Here is a 20405-nt window from a genome sequence, read left to right on the forward strand (position 1 = left end):
AGATGCGGTTGCTGACAGCTTTCCCCTGCTGAGTTTTGGATGTTGTCAAAACTCTGATTTTACTTACTGCCTAAACAATTGATCTAGGGCTGGGGGGCTGGGCTTAGGGGGTTTCTCTGCTTTTTTCATTTTGTTGAAAGAAGCTTAAAACATTCATGCTTCAAGTTACATAGAAACAGTATTTTAAAATCTGACCAGTGCAACAGAACCTAAAAAGTAACTATTTACAGAGTTCTATCATACCACCATAGTGTATTAGCATTAGGCTGGTAATTTACTCTTCTCCCACTGCTATTAGGAAGAGAAGTAAAATTTTTTGATCCAGTGCAGGGATTCCATTACAGCCTAATTTTCCAAAGCATACTGTCTTTATTCTAATATGTATGTGAAAATATTAATTTATAAAATTATCATGCAACACTAAATAATTTTATGTTTCATAAATTTATGAAAGCGATTATATGTTCTAGAGCTTGAGGGTGCTGTGAAAAGGATGCAGTGACTTAAGAGGTCTTTTCTAGTTCTGTGTTTCCATGTTTTAGAGCCAACAGACAAGCTATGGATTGGGCTGAATGATCATAAGGTTCAAATGTATTTTGAATGGAGTGATGGTACGCCAGTGACATACACAAAATGGCACCTGGGAGAGCCATCCACCACAAACAACAGGCCAGAAGATTGTGTACTGATCAAGGGCCAGGTAACATTATTCAATATATATTTTACTTTAATATTGAAACTAACTTCTTAATAAAAGAATAATGTGCCCTGCTATTTCAGCAACTGGCTAGGGCCAGAAAAAGGGATGTGGGGACAAAGGATGAGATTAAATGTGACCTTTCATTAAAAAGAAAGAAAAAATAAAATGAAGGCATTACTGCATCACTGATGAAATTTTGTCTTTAAGTTCATCTGAAAGTCACCAATGAAATTATTAAGGCTATAAAACAGGTCTCTGAATGTAGTTTGAGTACATTCTCCTGCTCCTTTTCCTCTGGTGGTAATGGTGGCATGTGGGGATCCCTGCTGTCTCCTTTGTGCCTGCTCATTTGCCCGTGCCTGCATGGCACAACTGCCTGTGCAGGGCCTGCAGAACAGGTCGGGGACCAGCTCTCTGCACCCCTCATCCCTTCTTATCACTACCAGATGTAGCTGTACTACTATAGCCCAGTCTACTATTTCACTGAATGTGAGCAGATTTATTTTTGTTTTCAACTAGGGGAATTGGATAAGGAAAAAAAAATTCTGTTTTAAAACGAAAGGAGAAAGAAAATGAAGTTTTCATTATAAAGAAAGTATTCATTTTCTTTAGATTATTCATCTTATTTTTATTGTTATTTCATTCTTTTTCCTGCCACAGGATGGCTATTGGGCAGACTATGTCTGTGAGAAGAAAGCTGGCTACATTTGTAAAAGAAAACCTAGATCACAAATAGCTGGAGAAAAGGAAATTACTGATGCAGGTTGCAAAAAAGTAAGTATATAAGAATGGAACATCAATTTCCCAGATCAAATAAGTACCTTGCCTGAAAATAATCTCGAATTATTTGAATTATTTATGTTATTTGCATATAGATTTTTTTTGGTTTTATTTATGATGAAGTTTCTCTCTCTCTCTGTTACTTTAAACTTCAGAAAGCCATTTACAGAAACCACTTAGAAGGAATCTGTAATTTCACTGCAAAAGGTTTCTAATTCATAATATTCATGATTATTTTGCTTCATTCATTTTGAAATGGTATAGCACACTTAATACATGGTATCACAATTATTTAAAAGTCATATGGAAATCCTAAAATCATGTTACAGGGCTGGAGAAGATATGGGACCTACTGCTATTTTATTGGACATGTTCCAGCAACATTTTCAGAGGCAAACATCACTTGTGAAGGAGAAAAAGGTTACTTAGCCACAGTTGAAAGTAGGTATGATAATGATTTTTCCTGGCCTTTTAAACAGGTAAAGGTTGTATGTTCTGAAATATTCCTGGAACTACAATTCTAACACAACATCAAACAGCAAATTATCTAAATTACAGATGAGGTCTCTAGTTGAACAACAAAAAGTCTCGCTTTTGTTTGTTGATGTATAGAGAGTCAGAATCCTATCGTAAGGTCCTCTCCCCCAGTCTGAAGCAAGGAAAAGAAGAAAAGGTTTAATCATCAGATTAGACAAGTAGGATTTGGGTAAATGACTTTGTTTCCACTTGCATCTTTGTGATCCTTTCTACAGGTATGAACAAGCCTATCTGATCAGCCTTGTTGGGCTGAGACCTGAGAAATATTTCTGGCTTGGTCTCTCTGATGTGGAGGACCAAGGCACTTTCAAGTGGGCCAATGGTGAAGCTGTCTCCTTCACGCACTGGGATGCAGCAATGCCTGGTAGGTGCCATGACAGTGGATGGTAGGTGGTCTCTGAGGTCGTGGTCCCTATTTGGGTTTGCATTGGCAACGTCCTCTGAGTTTCATGCTTTAAGCTTTCAGTATATTTTAGAAGAACTGGCAGTTCTCAAACCCCATCTTTTAATTTCAAAGGGAACAACTTGAACTGCAGTTTTATATTAGGACATCTGATATATTTACCCATAAGATTAACCTTTTGGCTCATCTTCACAAAGAGATAAACAGGAGTTACAGGCAGTTCCTGAGACTGTTCCACACTCATCCCTCTAGTGATAAAGTTAGCCTGGGAGAAGAGTCTTGAAACAGAGCAACTGTAATAAGGATTTTAAGTTAGAATTACAAAATCACAGTATCAAAAATGACCATACCATTATTTTTTTTACTTGTGATGCTAAGAAAACTGCATTTATGGGATCATACTGTGCAGAAGCACAGAAAATGAGATTTCAAAATGCCATGAGGGACTTTGCTCTCCCAAGATATACTACATCCCTCCTAGTGATGATTTGTCTGAAAATTCTCTCAAAAACCTTCAGTGAGGTTAGAAAATGTAAAATAAAATAACAATAATAAAAAATTGCAAAAGACATAGAGTAATAAAACTTCTGTAAATGCCATGAGAAGAAAGCTTGTCAGGGAGTCTATGGTGCCAGCAGATGATCAGAGTACAAAGGGAGCACTCAGAGATCAGTCTGGAACAGTGAAGAAAAATTAGTTTCCTTGCATCTGTGTTCACTGAGGAACAAAACGGGCTGTCTGTGCTGGAAAGTTTTTTTTTTTGTGAGGGTATGATCGGAGAGTCTATTTCAAGCTGAAATACCAGGAGAATAGATTATGGAACAAATAGATGACCTGAAGAATAGCAAGGCAAGGACTAAGCACAGCTGCAAAAGCATCCACAAGCAGTAAAGGTTACACTGAGTGAACTGTTCACTTTAATGTGTAACTACCTGCTAAAACTGCCTTGACAGCTAAGGGGTGAATAAAGGCAAATTTGGTGCCAACATTTAAAATGGCTCCAGGGAGATGTGGGGAAATACAGACCAATGAGTCATTAGTAGATTAACTGAATCTGTAATAAAGACTAGAATAAAGAAGATATAGTGGGAAAGATCTATAAAATCGCTTGTGTAAAGGGAGGTCATGCTCACAGATCTGGAGCTCCCCACAGGAGCCAAAAGCACACGAATAAGGGAAATCTAGTTAGTGTGGTCTATCTTAATTACCAAAAGCCTTTCAGCTAATCTGACCTGACGCAGAAAAGCTCTTACATGAATAAAAATCTTGATCAAAAGGCAGGGAATAGAAGGTGGGGTTTTTTTATGGGGGCCAATTTTTACTGGGGAAGAACATTCACCAACAGAGTCCCATAATGATCTGTGCCAAAGCCCATACTGTTCAACATATTTACAGACAATCTGGAAAAGGTGAAATAGTGAGGTGACAGGATTTGCTGATGATACTAAGTTATTTCTGACAGTGAAGATTAGCCTATGAGAAAATGCAGGATGATCTCAGGAGAATAAGTGACTGAGCATGATCAGTAAAATGCAGGTGAACTTTGATGCAGGTAAAGTGATGCTTGTAGGAACAAACATATGTCTTGAATTGACATAAGATGATGGACTTACAGCTGACCATTTCATTTCAGGAGTCAGTTCTTGGCACCATGGTAGACAGGTCCATTAATACATCAGGTCTGTGCTCAACAGGAATCAAGAAGCAAATAAAATGTTAAGAATACTTAGGAAATGAAGAAAGACCACAAATAAGCCATTGTATAAGCCCATTGTGTGCATTTGACTGTATCTTGTATGATGTATGCACCTCTGGTTCCCTCTGAGACAACATACTAAAATTCACCGGATAACCTTCATCACATCTCTGTCGAGGTTTGCATGCCTGCCCTATGTATGCACCGAGGGTTTTGTTTCCATCTATATGAAAATCACTAGTGACCGAGTTTATGCTACCTGATATAAAACAGGCTTAATGTAAGTAGGAGTGAGGTCCTCACTTGAAAACATAGATTTTCACCGTTAAAAAAACAACACTTACTTTCTACCCACAGAATTAATTATGCAGGACATTCAAAATAAGAAAAGCAAGATCCGGAACTGATCATGACCTCCTCAAACACAAAATACTACTCTTTGCCTGCGTGAAAAACACCTAAAATACAACTGCTATTCAAGTGTTATTGTATGGCAAAAAGCGAATGGCCGCTGCTCAAAGATTTTAAGTAAGAATTAAACAATTCAGACTGTATAAAATATCCTACATGTTTTTTGTTTCTCATAAAGGAAGTAATCCAGGATGTGTAGCCATGAGAACTGGGACTGCAGCTGGATTATGGGATGTTCTTGATTGTGAGACAAAGCAAAAATACATCTGTAAGCAGTGGGCAAAGAGTGCAACAGCTCCACCTATTCTAACTACTCCTCTGGTCCCCACATGCCCTGAAGGTTGGGTATCAAACAATCATAGTAGTTCCTGTTTTAAAGTAAGTGCCTAAATAGTTAAGAAGAAAGGCTTTGAACTGCTCGGTTGGGGGAGGGGGGGGGGAGGGGCAGGCCAGGGAGGGGAAGAAAAAGGAAGTGACATCTTCATTTTGCAATATCTGAGATTGGAATATAGTGGAAAAAAAAAAACCCCAAAAATATCCCAGGGAATTATCCATAAGAGCCAAGAAACTAAAGAAGAAAGAGGAGGTTGAAGGCACTGGACACAAGGGGAGGGAGAAGGACACAGGAAAGACAATGAGGAAGTTTGTGCCCCAGGGGTTGAATGAATTGGAGCAGAAAATGGAAGAAGAGAAGCATAAATATCAAATCCCTAGAAAGACATAAAGAAAAGAGAAAAAAGAAGAAAAAAGAAACAACTTAATATTTGCAAAATTATTGAGAGAACAATGTCAAAATGCTGTATTAAACAGCAGAAACAGCAAAGCTTGGCTGTTAGCGTGGCCTTTTATATCAGTTGTGGTCACAAGATTGTGCAAAGATCCCATATTTATCTGAGGTGCGTGAGAGTTCAGGGAACAAAGTAGAGAAACAGTGAAGTGTATCTACAAGCAGCACAATGCCTAAGGCTGGACCTTGCGAAGATAAGCACATTACCCCCCAAAATAAAGCATAAGAAGTCACATGAAAGGTTAATTAAACCAGTGTTTATGAAGGACATTTATCAGAGAGTTTCTGATGCAAAGCTACAGATAACTCGTATTTGAAGTACACTCAGTTATGTCTGAGCAGGTATACAAAAGGACTTCGAACAAGAAATGAGAGTAATGTCCAAACATTGACTTGGGATTATGCAGAAAAGAAATGTAATAAGTAAGTGTGAGATGTTAATATTTCTCATCACTTTATTGAATTAATGAGTCCTTCTCTTTTTATTATGTTTTTTTTTATTTCTTTTAAACTCAACTGGAATGATATTTACTTGGGCTCCTTTATCTCCAAATCATCATTTTTAGCTTTGGTCAAACTTGTGTTATTCTCTGTTAAACTACCAAAACGTTAGACATATTGCAAATATAAAGTGAGAGTTGTAAACCACCATGAGGTCATTCTTGTATCTTCAGACTCCTCCCAGGCCTCTCCACCACAACCACTCTCCTTTCCCTTCATATGGAAGGTGGCCTGGGCCGTCCTCCAGGTAAAACAAGTTAAAGGGAATTGTATTCTCTTCTAGCAATTCCTTCCTTTTGTTTGTCACCACTACACTAACTAGCTAGACAACTCTAGTGCAAAAATTTTATGAACAGAGTAATTAATGCTCTTTCTCTTACAGACTTTTACTTGGCTTGTATGAAACCTCATTTATGGATGAGTGAAACTATGATTCTTTATTTTATTATAACATACATAATATGTTTTAAAGTAATTTCTCCATAGTGTTTTTGCAGATCAAATACTAAAAAGAAATCATGGCTTGAAGCTCGAGATTTTTGTAGACAAATAGGAGGGGATATGGTCACCATTAACAACAAAGAGGAGATACCATTATTAAGAAGAGCAACACAGTGAGTATCTGCTGTATGTTTATCTCACCAGATTTAAGAGATATTTCACATGAACTGTTATGAATGCTCTTAGATGATTTCTGAAACATAGGGATTCCTCAAAAGCCAAAAAACCCATGATACTTTGAAATTTTATCTACTCATGAATGTTTTTAACTGTTTCATGAAAAAAAGAGTTGTTTATATCCACGAAATTAAAAAAAATGGTATCATGATTACTAGATATAATTTAGAACTACATGAAATTGTGGGGGGTGGTATTTTCAGTAGGGTAGAAAACATGACCAATACCTTTACTTTTGACTCACCTTAAAGTAGTCAATGCTGAGACCATTTTCTGAACCTGTGGAGGCCTTTCTTAAGAAAACAGAACATAGACGAAATACAGGATCAATACTACTACTAAGTCTGATAGACTTATCACTGCCACTGAGCTACAGAAATATTAGATATTTCTATAAAGAACACATGCATCTGTATGCCCTTCACCAAAAGTAATAGGGTAATTATTACAACTTCACTGCACTTTACAATGTGCTCTAGAAAGTTTAATGATGTGTTTTTGGATGGCTTTTTGTGTTGATGTTTACACACTGCTCTGCCTTGTAATTTCTGTTAGTGCCGCTCGCTGTAGCTTTCAAAGAGTTTGGCTCGGTATATTTTCCTTGAATCCAGATGAGGGATTTGCCTGGAGTGATGGCTCTCCAGTGAGTATTTTAATTTTTCATCAAATTTGTTTGCTTAAGATGTTTTGGGGTTTGTACTTTTCAGGTATTTACTGTTATCCTCATCAAAGGAAACACTAATCCTGCAAACATTCACGTGGCTGTTAACCTTTATTATCATGAGTAAAATCACAGCAACACATTTGAATACATGAAAATCATCTGTATCTCATCACGGTTTGTAGCTTTCTGCACAGCACTCCAACATATTTTCTTTTCCAAGAATATAATATGAACACATAACGTCAGAACATAAAAATTTGTCATACCGCATCTTGTATCCTGTCTCTGGCAGCGGCCAGAAGCATCTTAAGAGCTAATGAAACTGCAAGCATATTTCCCAGTATACTCCTGCATCCCCCAGTAAGTGATGGCTCAGGGTCTTTCAGAACCGGAGCTCAGATCTGTAACCTTAATTTATGTATTCCATGAATTTATCCAGTCACTTCTTGAGCCCATGTAAATATCCACATGTGTGAAATGTTCCTGCACGATTCCACTGCTTATGACCCTCCCTTTACTCCTACTCTCTATTCCCTATTTTTTAACTCAAGCAAGGACCTTTCCTCTTATCCTGTCACACATTAGTTTCCATAAAAGTTTGGGAAGCGATCTTATGAAGAACTTTTTGAAAATCCCAAGTAGGTATATCAGATTGTTGTCCCTTCCCATTTGGATGTTAATTTCATCAGAGGTAACTCCATTGGGTTTGTAGGACATGACTTCCCTCCCAAAAGCCACACTCCTATCCTCATTAACCACAGGGAAGGGAAGATGTGAATGTTGAATTGATGCACAATATGGTCACTGCCACCGTATGGCTGTTGGACAATGTGATTTTGAACCAGTCACAGTTGATGAGGTGAAAACTACCTTGTCTAAACATGATTAGCATGAGTGGAATGGGGGTGAAGTTCATAGCTAGGTGAAGTTCATTAGAAACAGTCCATTTGCTTGCGTCTATTCTGGCTGTGTCTAGGGTTTGAGGCGCAAACAAGAGGAAAAGCCCTCCATGCCAAGACAGCCTGGTCTCCTGATCACCGACATCATTGCTCCACTGTAAAAATTCTTATACTATTGCTTTTCCTATATTTGTACCTCTTTTTAGTGAGACAGTATCTTTCAGACAAAACCAGTTTGCCAATGGAGAGTACAACTACTGAAACAGATGAAAAGAGTAACAAAGATGATTTCTTCTGTAGGTTAGGTACACGAACTGGGATGATAGTCCAAGAAATTCAGGAGGACACAAGCTCTGTGGTGTAGTCAATGGTGGAAGCTATTCTAAACGATGGTTTCTTTCGGTCTGTGAAATACAGCTTGACTGGGTTTGTCAAATAAAAAAAGGTAGATTTATTCTTCTCTTTAAGCAAGAAGCTTAAATAACTTTATAAGTAGTTGTTTTCTAATATAAATCACTGGAGGAAGACACAAAATGTTGAGAACTACTTTTTCCAAATGGAGGTCAAGAGCATTGGGTAACATAACATAGGCCAGGATTTTTCAGTTATAGATGATGAGAATAAATACATTTTTTTTAATGTAAATTAGGATGTATAAATAATCCATGTGTTTGCGAGGTTTCATATATTGCAAACTTTTTTAATATTAAGAAGTTTTTGCTTGTATCTTTGTAATGTAGGAAGTAAGGAGTTGTGAATTCCTTACAATACTGGTTTCTACACTAACACAGCTAAAGCTAAAAACCAAATACAATATGTTCGTACACCAAAGATTTAGTGGTGCTCCAAGTTCTCCTTTAACATTATTCAGGATTCAATTGCTTTTGGAAAAGCAATGGTTCAAAGCAGTGGCATTTCTTTTCTGTCAGAACCAGAAATAACTCAGTCAGTATATATAGGCATATTTCCTTTTGCTTATGAATTTTTGGGACTGAGAGAATTTTTTGATAGAGCTAAAGTAAAGTAAATTTAGTGGAAATTTTCTCCCTCTTGATAAGAAGACCCCTCTGGAGGATTATGGAATGTCTACTGATGGATCAGTAAAGGGGCTGTAAAACCAAAGTTTAAAGTGTTTCAGATAAATCTACTGTGACTTACAGACTGGAAGAGCAATTTTCTCTTATATTGCTCTGCACAGGAATGCGATCCAGCCAAAGCTATGACTTCACTAACGTAAAGCACAGCTTATAATACAAAATTATAAGTAGATGACCATGCATATTGCTTAATGTGTAGCTGAAATGTGTGGTTAAGCCTGCTTTTTAGTCAATGGCAAAGGAGTGCAGAATTCTGCTATTCCTCACTCTGCTCCTTGCAGTCAGCCACAAGCTACATCATAAAACACACTACGGAGATGTGTCACGCCTTCTATTCTCTTGTCTTGCAGGAGTGCCATTAAAATCTGAACCAACTGATACGTATGGTAGGTTTTTGCATATATTTACTTTTTATCAAAATTGTTATTCTAAACTGAGCTTTTGTGTTCTACAGATACAGAATTTAAAGCTACCTTATTTATCTTCCAGCATATAAAACCACTGCAGATGGATGGGTCATATATGAAGATAAGCTATACTATATCAGCAAAGAATATGTCTCCATGGAAAAAGCCCAAGAGTTTTGCAGGATGAATTCTGCAGGCCTGGCTGTTGTTAACAGTAATAGTGAGAGAAGGTTCCTACAAAGAGCGCTAAAAGAAAATGTAAGAATCATTATAAATAGACAGCCTAAAGTAGAAATGCTTTTGACAATCTGCTTGCAAAACTTGAATTGCCTCAGAAGTAGAGCCATCAATATTTTCACTAACAAAATCCGCCTGAGAGGAGATCTATGAAATTCCCCTCAAATGCACCCTTTGGTCCCATAGGATTTGGTCTTTCCTGCTCTGCGCCAGCCATGCTGAGGCGGTGAGGCAGGCTGGTGGGAAGGGCAGTGTGGGAAGGTGCCGGCTGTGCTGGCTTGGCAAGTAGCTGGTGTGAGAGGGAGACTTGAGGTCGGCATCAGACGGTGCGGAGGGAGAATGAAAGACATGTACCAGTTTCTGACTCAAGATCTACTTCTCTCCTACCCCATCCTAAGGGTCCTCAGCACTGCAGGACTCAGCTCTGATGCTCCAGATAAAAACCTGGCTTCTGCGCCTGAGTGTGTAAACACATCACTGTGCTTAACTGTAAGCACATGCTTTACTGCTTCAGCTTCAGTGACTGCTCTGGGAACCTAATCAATGGCACATCCATTTCTGCTTGTTTTACTTCAAAGACTTCTTTTTTTAAATTAAAATAGTATCTTTCTGTTTTAGGAGGAATCCTGGAGTCAGTCAAGAGGATACTTCATTGGTCTAAAAGTGAGTCTTGATAAAAAGTTTAGGTAAGTTAAGATGATAACTGCAGCTCTTCACACGTAGAAACAAATACAGTATTTCATGTAGCTGGAGGTACTAAATGTGTTGTTTTCAAGGACTGAAGGCAGTTCCACATAACGAGTACAAAGCAGAATGGAATAGTCCTAGAATATTCTAACAGTTTCCCCCTCCCAAAAATAGGAAAAGAACATTTTGTTTCTTGAGTAAACACTTACCCAAAGAAAGGCTTGGCAGCTGTACTCTCCATACACACTTTCTCAAGTTTCTCTCAAAGATTTGCCCCATAAATTGGAGTGATACTTTACTATGCTGGATTTTATACCTATAAACTCTTAAAATACGCTCCATACCATAAAGCCTACACTTTCTTATGCTTGTTATCTATATGTCGTAACTTCAGAGAAGTCCTCCAGAATTAGGAAGATGTGGACAATGAGTACAAAAGCTGCTTCTGACCGAGATTTTTAAGGACGCCTCTGCAAACTCCCGTTCCAGGAGAAAAGTCAGCAGAAGTTTACAGTACAGTAAAATTAACAAGTATTGCGAAAAGACCAACACACAAATAAACTCAAAACTAAAGTAAAAGATACTGAAGAGCATGATAGTGGCAGTGCCTACCTTCCCATCTACTAGTTAGGACACATCTGGGAGGTGAAGGACCATGCTTCTAATCTTGACCTGAAACAGGTTTAGAGGAGACTTGAATTTAACTTTTCTATTTTAATGTCGCTGTTGAGTGTCTGTAAATCACTAACCTTGGAAAGGGAAGAAGAGGAGTGGGGAGAGACAAGTTGTTAGTGACTGAGTTAGTGCATGATTCTAACCTCCTGATTTAGGACACAAATTAGGGAGATGATAGGGCACTACTTGGGTCCAGTGAGCATCTCCTTTATTTAGATCCAGTGTATCATCTTCAGCAAGAGACAGATGAGGGAGCTGAACTTGTTTCACACTTCAGGCTGAGTGATTCAAATTCTAAAATATTGATTAAAATGCAGTGCCAACCTCCTCTTGTTCCTTCAATAGCAATGTATTAAAGTAAAAAGCATGTAAGCATAAACAAAAAATGTCAATTTTGATATTTCAGAAAGGGTGGTTTTAAAGCTGACAGAATGACCACTAGTTTCCAGACAAAAGACTTCATAGAAATAACCTATGGAGATATTTCTCTTCAGGGTAAAATCCACAGAAAAGTATTTTTGTCCTTGTTTGCATCTATGAAAACATCAGGAATGCTCAGACTGAGAAGCACAATATTAATTAGGTGATACAATGAAATCAGTTAAGATAAATAAAACTTTTAATATTCTTCTCTGTATTACATGTTACGGCTAACTGAAAATAATTTCTGTTATTAAACGATGTCTGATCACTTCTGCCCATCAACAGAAAATACTCTTGGTGTTTTCTTTTTCTATTTTGCAACCAGTAATATTTTACATAAATTTCTTCAAATTAGAATAATCAGATAAGGAGAGGAAAATCTGTAACAGTTCTCCCAGTTTTAGCCAGTTCCCATTAACGCTCATGGACCTTCTTAGTTGTGAGATGTTAATTAGGATTCTCATCTCACAATTGAAGAGCATTAATTAATAACTATTTGTATATCTTTTCTTTAAGCTGGATAGATGGGACTCCAGTAACCTATGTGGCCTGGGCTCCTAATGAACCCAACTTTGCAAATAATGAGGAAAATTGTGTGGTAATGTTGTCAGAGCAAGGTAAGTAACAAGGCTAAACTTGATTAGATTTTACTTGTCTCTGCTTGGATTATAACTGATGCTGTCGAACTTCTGCTGCCAGCTGTCACACAATCTTTTTACGGCTGTTTTCTGCAATTCCTTTCCAGTGACAAACCAACAAGATGCAGTAACTGGTGTAACTGCAGTTACAGACTCTTCTGTAAGAGAGAAGAATCTCTGTCCTTAGAATGGGGAGATTCCAGTACCATGTGTAATTTAATGCAATGTGTCTGTCTGTCTGGATTTATAAGATTTATATCACACCCTTTTACAAGGTTTTTCACTACTTTAAGTAAAAAGTTGAGTGGGGTCTGTCTTCACTCCTGTGAATGTAAGAAAACCTTTAGAACAGCTGCAGGAAATAGGGGGTTGAAGGTACAAGCCAATGAGGAGAGGAGACAAATACATCTAATGACCTAAGACTGTCTTGCATGCTTATAAGTACTCTTAAATGTAAATATCTTGCAACTCCTAGAGCTAATTTTTCCTCTTGGTTGCATTTCTGTAACTTAGCTGAGGTTAATGGGAATTCAGTAATATATGTATAAAGAAATCAATCTCTCAATTTATGTTTTATAAAGAATTCACTCAGCAATCCCACCTGAAATTCTGCCTTTATATGAAGACACCAAGAACAAGATTCACTTTTCTAAAGATAGGCATCTGATCTGATTGAGATGCACCCCTCCTTCTTTAGTTGTTGATCCAGAAAGGGGCAGCTATCCCACCAGTCCCTGCCATATCCACCAGCTCTGCATAGATGGCTCAGGATTCCTGAGCTTGTCTCAGATGATGCTAGAAGTTTGCATGTGAGCAACTGAATTGGACCATAAGGGAAGCATTACGCTTGAGTTGACAACAAAATGTAGCTAATGTGAGCCAGACCTTTGAAGTCTCGTTATGGTCAAACGGAGACCTCGCCTGCACAGCCAGTGCTGCCTGAAGAGCAATTCTGTTTACTCTAGTGCAGTATTCAGTGCCTACATGTAGCCACCTGCAATGTCCTAGAGTTAGCCCACCTGACTGTAAGTTTCCCACAGAAACCATGCCATATCTGTCAGCTCTCTGCAGGTACCTTGCATAGCCTCTCAAATGGCACTAAGTACCTCTGTTCAGAAAAATGAATCCTGCCTACCTCTCTATTGAATATAATAATAGCTTAGAAACCTAGTGTATATCTGGACAATTGAAATGAGATATTTTAATCTGCAAACTGAATCCCTAGATAACATTATATGAACTTGAGATGTTGGCCCCCAGGACATAGCACATATTCCATAATGTATGTTTTAACACTGTATTGTGCCCTTAGATTGATCTGGTATTTCCTACCTCATCCATTTCTGATCCATTTTCTTTTCAAATTTGCTTGCTGGTACATTTCCCCTGCTGCCTGCAATGTGATGATGCCATAGCTTGAACAAATCGTAAACAGATACGCACCCTGTGGAGAGCCCTGGATGAGGAGCAGAAGGGTCAGGCAGTTCAAATTAAGCACAAGGGGCTACAGCTGTGCTACTCTTAGAGCTTCAACTGGCTCATTCAAAGCTGCCATGGTTACTTTGCCTTCAGATCAAGCTGCAACCTGAAATATAAAATAGAGAACATTGTGTTCTGCTAAAAAGAAAAGAAAGTTCATTTTTTTCTCATCCTCTTTCTCCTGTAATTCTCCTACTCAAACTGGATGGGGTGGGGATGGTGGAAAAAGTAGAATGAAGTTAATTGATGACCAGAGCATTTCTTCTGAGTCACTGGCCCTTTCTTTCCAGTCCTTTATTCTTTTTTCAATTGCTAGATGGTAGCCCTGTAACTAACAGTGCTGAGCAGCTAAAGTCCATAAACATCTCCTGTTTGTAAAAAATAGTTGAGTGCATAAATGTAGTGTGTGGCTCTTTTCCTCACTTTTATGGTCTGAACAGTAGAGATAAGCCTCTTTCTAACTCAAAATAAGAAGTGATAAATTATTGTTACAAATACTGTAATATCTTGACTTGCTTATTCAATCTAATTATTTTTAGGCTTGTGGAATGATGTAAACTGTGGATCCTCTAATAAATTTGTATGTGAAAAACATAACAGTTCTATTAATTCAACATTTGCTTCTCCATTGCCTCCTGGAGGATGTCCAGAAAGTTGGTTTTTCTTTAACAACAAGGTATGTCAACGAGTATCTTCAGTAAATTGTGTAAAGCAGTGGAACTGAAAAAAAGCACTGCAAAAAATATATTTTTTTATGATTACAAAATAAATCTGGAGAGTAATTATCCAGTCAGAACATGCTGGCTGGATGGCTGGGCTTTTTTGGAGGTGACTATAGACATTTAACTCTGCAGAGAAATACAGGAAAAGTAGATGTTTGCTGAATAAATTTCAGAGAACATAGTTTGCGCAGGCTTAAAATACACTGTTACTGTTTAAGAAAACCCCTCCTCATCCTCCTCTCCTGTTCTGCATATTTATGTTAGAAACTGAAATTTGTTACTGTCAGTCTTGAAAAAAAAGCCCTTCAGGTGGAATGATTTAGAGAACATGTATTTGAGCAATCCCTTTGGCTTGTACAAGGTTCCCAAAGCTTTGAGTTCAAAAAGATGATGCCAAACTACAGTTGTTTTACATTCAGACATGGTCTGGAAATCCTCATTGCTGTAACAGACAAATTTGTACCAATTTGAGTTGAAGCTCCATTTGCCAAAGGTTGTTTTGTCTGCTTTATATACACTGCGCTACTACTGCATTCTCAGAATGTTAGGTCAATGTGTCAAAGGATATTTCATATACTTTGGCAGGATGAACAGTCATAACCACAGTCATTGGAAGCAGGACAAGGCACAGTAGAGATCATTCCCTGCAGCTGTGTCACCAAAAGCCACATTTTCTTGTGATCCCTCTCTTATTGCAGGAAGCAGGCAGATGAAAATGTGAAAAGGGATTATGTACTTGACATCATTACAATCAGTTCAGATGATACTAGACTCCTGGATTATGCCTTGTGCAATGAGAGGGGCTAAGTATCTACCTGGGTAGACATACATACTTTCTGCTCTTGAGCTCTGTCACTTATTCTAGCCCTGATTTCTTTTTCTGGAGAAATGTACATCCTATAGCAGCTAATTGTATTAGTCACATACAACAGTTCCCATCTTTGCTGGTTTGAATGAAGTGCTTGCTTTTTTCCCAGTGTTTCAAAATATTTGCTTCCAATATAACAAGAAAGCTCATGTGGCATGCTGCACGAGATGCTTGTATCTATTTGGGAGGAAACCTGGCTACCATACCAAATGAACAAGTGCAAGGTACATATATGGGTTCTATTGATAGAAAAAAATATTAATCTCTCACTAAAGAAACTGCTATACTTTCCAAAATAGATTATGGAATTATCTGCTGAAAATTGCTTATTAGCCAGGTCACTTCATGCTTCGTTTTAACTCCAAAATGTGAAACAATAGCTAAATTATTGCATAAAAGAAATAAGGTGTGTGTTTCTAGTTCTTTCTGTTGCTCAGTTTTCATGAAACTTCCAGTCTGTTTTGAGTGTGGTTGCACAGATCCCTCAAACCGAGACACTTCTGTATTTTCTGTCTCTCACTGGCAATATGATTTGCTGGAACACTACGTGTGCATACACAGTGGGGAAGGGGACATTTTCTAATTTGCTCCAGAGCTTTCTTTTTGGCTATTTTTTCAACCTTTTCAAGGCTGTGTAACATATGTTCCTACAGATGCTTATCTAAACATTTAGTTAAAGGCAGACGGGCTCTGTAATGGGAAATGTTATCCTTCTAATATGGCCCCAGTTCTGGGCTTTTGAACATTTTTCCTGTTTTGGGTAAGTCATGATGAGCTTTCCTTGATGAGAAATCTTTGCTTCTCTCCAGCTTTCCTCTTCTATCATTTAAAAGATGCCACGACTAATGTTTGGATTGGGATGAATGATATCAACAAAGAGTCCACATTTCTTTGGACAGATGGAAGCACTGTTTCCTACACCAACTGGGTTAATGGTGCACCAGAACAGAAACAAAGCTACTTTGACTATTATGACTTTGAAACGTTGACAGACACCACTGTGGAGGTACGGGATTTTTTTATATATATCTGTATATATATATATATGTCTATCTATCTCAGGCAGCTAGATGACTTTCCTAAAAGGGAAGTTACAGCAGCAATAACAAGACGCTGAAACAAGTCCTTCTGCAAGCAGAATGGGGCTTAGCAAATCACCAGATAATGATTCCAAATACACCAAAAATATTCAGCAGAGGTTCTGAAGAAGAACAAACATTAAAGTTGCAACACCAAACATAGAAAAGTTATGATAAACCAAAATTAAAGTTGTTGGTGCAACATTAATTTGTCTATGTATATGTCCCGTTCCTGGCTAATGTGCTCCCACACTGTTTTACTAGTTTCTGATGGTACAAAAGGATATTTTCAATGAAAGGGCTATTTGTCTGCTGAAATTCAATCTCTTTTCCAAAGGAGGTAGACACGTAGTTTCTGAGGAAATGATAGGCAGCTAGTCACCGGAGACTTTTAACATCTACCGTCAGTCAACTTGCTTATGACTAAAACTTGTTTAAATCAGCATAAAAGAGAAACTCGGATGAAATGCTGAAAGATAATCATGACCAGTCTTGAAATCAGGGGAGCCATCAAGGAAAACTTGAAGCAATTAAACATAAGGAAGTAAAGGGAAAATTTGGTTGTTACAAAACACATCTGATAGTGATAACTTGATAATGATGACAAACAACTGGTAAAGAGAACTTGCTTTCTGCAAGATAGCCTGCTTCAGTTAAGATAAATCCGGACTACTGCTTTTAATAACAGTTCTTATATTGTTTTTCTCATTGATGGAAACGTTTTGAAGCAGTTTTACATAATTGTAAATCAGAACTGAGAACACATATAGGTACCTAGTCATTTCTGTAGTCATTAAAGGATTCTTAATCAAACTGATGAGATTATTTTTTATAGACCTTTCTTTCAGACCTTGACTGGCACCAGTGGAAGCCTGGTTCAAATTTAAGGGGTCACTAATAAATACCAGGTCAAGCTGTTTGTTAGAAACCTAGGAAATTTGAACTAATTACATAGGTGCTTAATGAGCATCTCTCCTCTTCCCTCCTCTCCTTTCCTCTCCTCTTCCTCTCCTCTCCTCTTTTCTCTGCCATCAGGCTTGCACTAGGAGTATAGGAGCTTCAGCTCACCACCTCCTGATTGCCTTTTGTAATGGCTGTGTATCTTCCCCTCTCCTTCAGACAGATTGTGTCTTCATCGTGAGGTCAGATGGGAAATGGAGAGATGATAGCTGTGACAATGAGAGAGGCTATATATGCCAGATGAATTCACGTGAGTTCTGTTTAACCCAGTCTCCTAAACAGAAGAAGTATCTTGGTTAGATAAGCTGAATATATAAACTGATGTGATTTGTTTCAGCTTTGAGTCTCATTCTGAGTCTCTCAGGCTTTCAGAGCTCCACCAGTCTTAAGGCTGTACTATTTTCAAAGTACAATTTGTTCCACAGAAATTGCTGGAGAGGAACCACTATCTTAATTGGGATTTTGTACCTAAATCATGAATACTACTAGAGAATAATAAATGGAAATGGATTTCTTCTCAGTGAAATATGAGGCTTTTAGGCATCTTCTTTAAGTGCAGTGTAAAACCATGCTCTTACAGTGATCTCCCCATAATCCTGGCTGTCCCTGAGCAGAGCATTTAATCCTCTCTAAACATTTCTACTGAATGCCATATGATGTCTATTAAAATGTACAGCCTATTGGCTGTGTCTTTATTGTAGAATATTGATTATTTTTCTGTACACCAAAATGAGTAATGAATGTTGACTTTCCTGCTGTAGAACTGTAATTATGCAAATCCCTGCTCCCCAGCCACATAATGGGAGTAGAGAAGGCAAAGCACAGATAACAAAACAGTTTTGCCTCATCTTTATTACAGCATTAGTAAAAACTTCAATCAGTTCCTGCAACCTGTTCACTCTCAGCATAGCTAACTTGCTTGTAAGAACCCCCTCTCCCTGCACAGCAAACATATAGTTTTAGGGAGGCATTTTTAGTTTGCTTAACATCCTGGTTACAGCTCTTCTGAATACATTTACAATCTCAAGGGTGGAAATATACACTGCCTGACTCAAATGTGGAGGCAACATTCAGGCAGCCCTTACAGAAGGCTACAACTTTGAGTCAACAGCAAGTGGTGATCAATTAACATCAGGTATCAAAGTCTCAGGTTGTGACAACAGGGTACAACAGTAAATGCCTTAAACATCTAGCCCTAAGTCCTCTTCCACCAGTGATCTGAAATAGGTGTATATTCAGATTTAGTAAAAATATTTTAAAGCACAGGAACTCAAATATCCAATTTATGAGTCTTAGTCTGCACTAGTCAGGCCTCTAGCAAGTATGCTCTCTACTTCAGGGCATCCAGGATTTCACTCTGCTTTTTACATTAACAAATGTACATTAACTTGTTTTACAAGAAGTTTGTTTTGGTTTTTTTGTTTTGGTTTGGTTTGGTTTGGTTTTTTGGGGGGGATGTTCATTAACAAATTGTTCATGAGCTTAAATAAAGATTTTGACTTATTGTTAATACTGGACCTTTTGACCTTTTTTTTTATAGTTTCCATGCTAGAGATGAGTGGTATGTTGTAAATTCATGCATTCATTTTTTCCTCCATAGTTACCACGCAGTCTGAAGTACCAACAACAAATCCATCCTCTGGCTTTGTCCATTATGGTGACAGTAGCTATTCAATCATCTCATCTGAAATGCAATGGGAAGAGGCCAGAAAAAATTGTCAAGTCAAATCCGCAGAACTTGCCAGCATTTCAGATGCCTACATCCATTCATTCCTGTGGATCCAGATGTTAAAATATGGAAAACCCGTATGGATCGGTCTTAACAGCAATATGGTAAGTGCTGGTGTCGTGGTTTAACAAGGCAGGCAGCCAAATACCACACAGCTGCTCGCTCACTCCCCTCCCCCCCCCCCCCCCCCCCCCCCCGGTGGGACAGGGAGAGAATCAGAAGGGTAAGAGTGAGAAAAACTATTGGGTTGAGATAAAGACAGTTTAATAGAACAGAAAAGGGAAAATAATAATAATAATAACAATAATAATGATAATGATAAAATATACAAAATGAGTGATGCACAATGCAATTGCTCACCACCTGCGCTGACCGATAACCAAGTAGCGATCGGTACTTTCTGGATCACGCCTACCGTTCATATACTGAGCATGACGTCACATGGCATGGAATACCCTGTTGGCCAGCTGGGCTAGCTGTCCTGGCTGTGCTCCCTCCCAGCCTCTGCTTGGTAGCATGGAAGCTGTCCTTGACAGGGTAGTTAGCAACAACTGAAAACATCAGTGTGTTATCAACATAGAGTCACCATCCCTGGAAGTATTTAAAAGACGTGTAGATGTGGCACTTAGGGACATGGTTTAGTGGGCATGGTGGTGTTGAGTTGATGGTTGGACTCGATGATCTTAGAGGTCTTTTCCAACCTTAATGATTCTATGATTCTATAACATTCTTCTCATACTAAAACCAAAACACAGCACTAGGAAGAAATTTAACTTTATCCCAGCCGAAACCAGGACAGCTGGACATATGGGACAACTGTACTCTGAATGACTTTACTGTGTATATGCATAGATTTCTAGTGGTCCTGTTAGTTACTCAAAGACTTTCATGCACCAAATGGAGTGAAGAGTCACAGAAAAGGTTAAGCAGGAAGCAACAGATGAAAGTAGAAAGCTCTAGAAAAGGTAAAAAAAATAAAGGTGCAGACTGAGAGTCACAAGCCAGGATGTGCAGCTACCGTGAAGCAACCGTTAGCCGTTCTGAAAGTCTAACTCCCTGCTAAATAGAGGGCTACTTATAACTATTATTATATTAATAAAAGTTATTATGAGTATTAGAGATATTTTAAGATTATTTTGACTGTTTAATGTCAAGTAATCTTTACCCACCAAATAGTTCCCAGTTTTAATTTAAATAAAGCAGAGCAAAGGGGACAAATTCTCTCTAATTGGTTCTCTTGATATGAGATTTACTAAATTACCTAAGATGGACTCCTCTGAGTTTCTTGCCATGTTGTAGAGGTTTGTGTTACTTAGAAAAAAGTTACGCACTGTTGAACACTGTTCCT

At 38.2% G+C, this 20405-nt stretch overlaps 1 protein-coding gene across 1 annotated transcript in view; it reads left to right on the top strand.

Annotated features, from left to right (window-relative positions):
- LOC142079534 (macrophage mannose receptor 1-like) overlaps positions 1-20405 on the top strand; it is a 34603-nt gene that overhangs the window by 9219 nt on the left and 4979 nt on the right. Inside the window, exons 8-24 of the mRNA XM_075143892.1 lie at positions 543-700; positions 1361-1474; positions 1810-1925; positions 2233-2381; positions 4706-4905; positions 6302-6429; positions 7049-7136; positions 8357-8501; positions 9504-9539; positions 9643-9818; positions 10416-10483; positions 12099-12199; positions 14239-14375; positions 15399-15513; positions 16099-16295; positions 17488-17578; positions 18929-19161. Of these exons, the coding sequence (XP_074999993.1) occupies positions 543-700; positions 1361-1474; positions 1810-1925; positions 2233-2381; positions 4706-4905; positions 6302-6429; positions 7049-7136; positions 8357-8501; positions 9504-9539; positions 9643-9818; positions 10416-10483; positions 12099-12199; positions 14239-14375; positions 15399-15513; positions 16099-16295; positions 17488-17578; positions 18929-19161 (2252 nt within the window). The remainder of the gene's footprint in view (positions 1-542; positions 701-1360; positions 1475-1809; positions 1926-2232; positions 2382-4705; positions 4906-6301; positions 6430-7048; positions 7137-8356; positions 8502-9503; positions 9540-9642; positions 9819-10415; positions 10484-12098; positions 12200-14238; positions 14376-15398; positions 15514-16098; positions 16296-17487; positions 17579-18928; positions 19162-20405) is intronic.

This window comes from Calonectris borealis, chromosome 2, assembly GCF_964195595.1.
Source record: "Calonectris borealis chromosome 2, bCalBor7.hap1.2, whole genome shotgun sequence".
In the NCBI taxonomy this organism is placed as follows: Eukaryota; Metazoa; Chordata; class Aves; order Procellariiformes; family Procellariidae; genus Calonectris; species Calonectris borealis.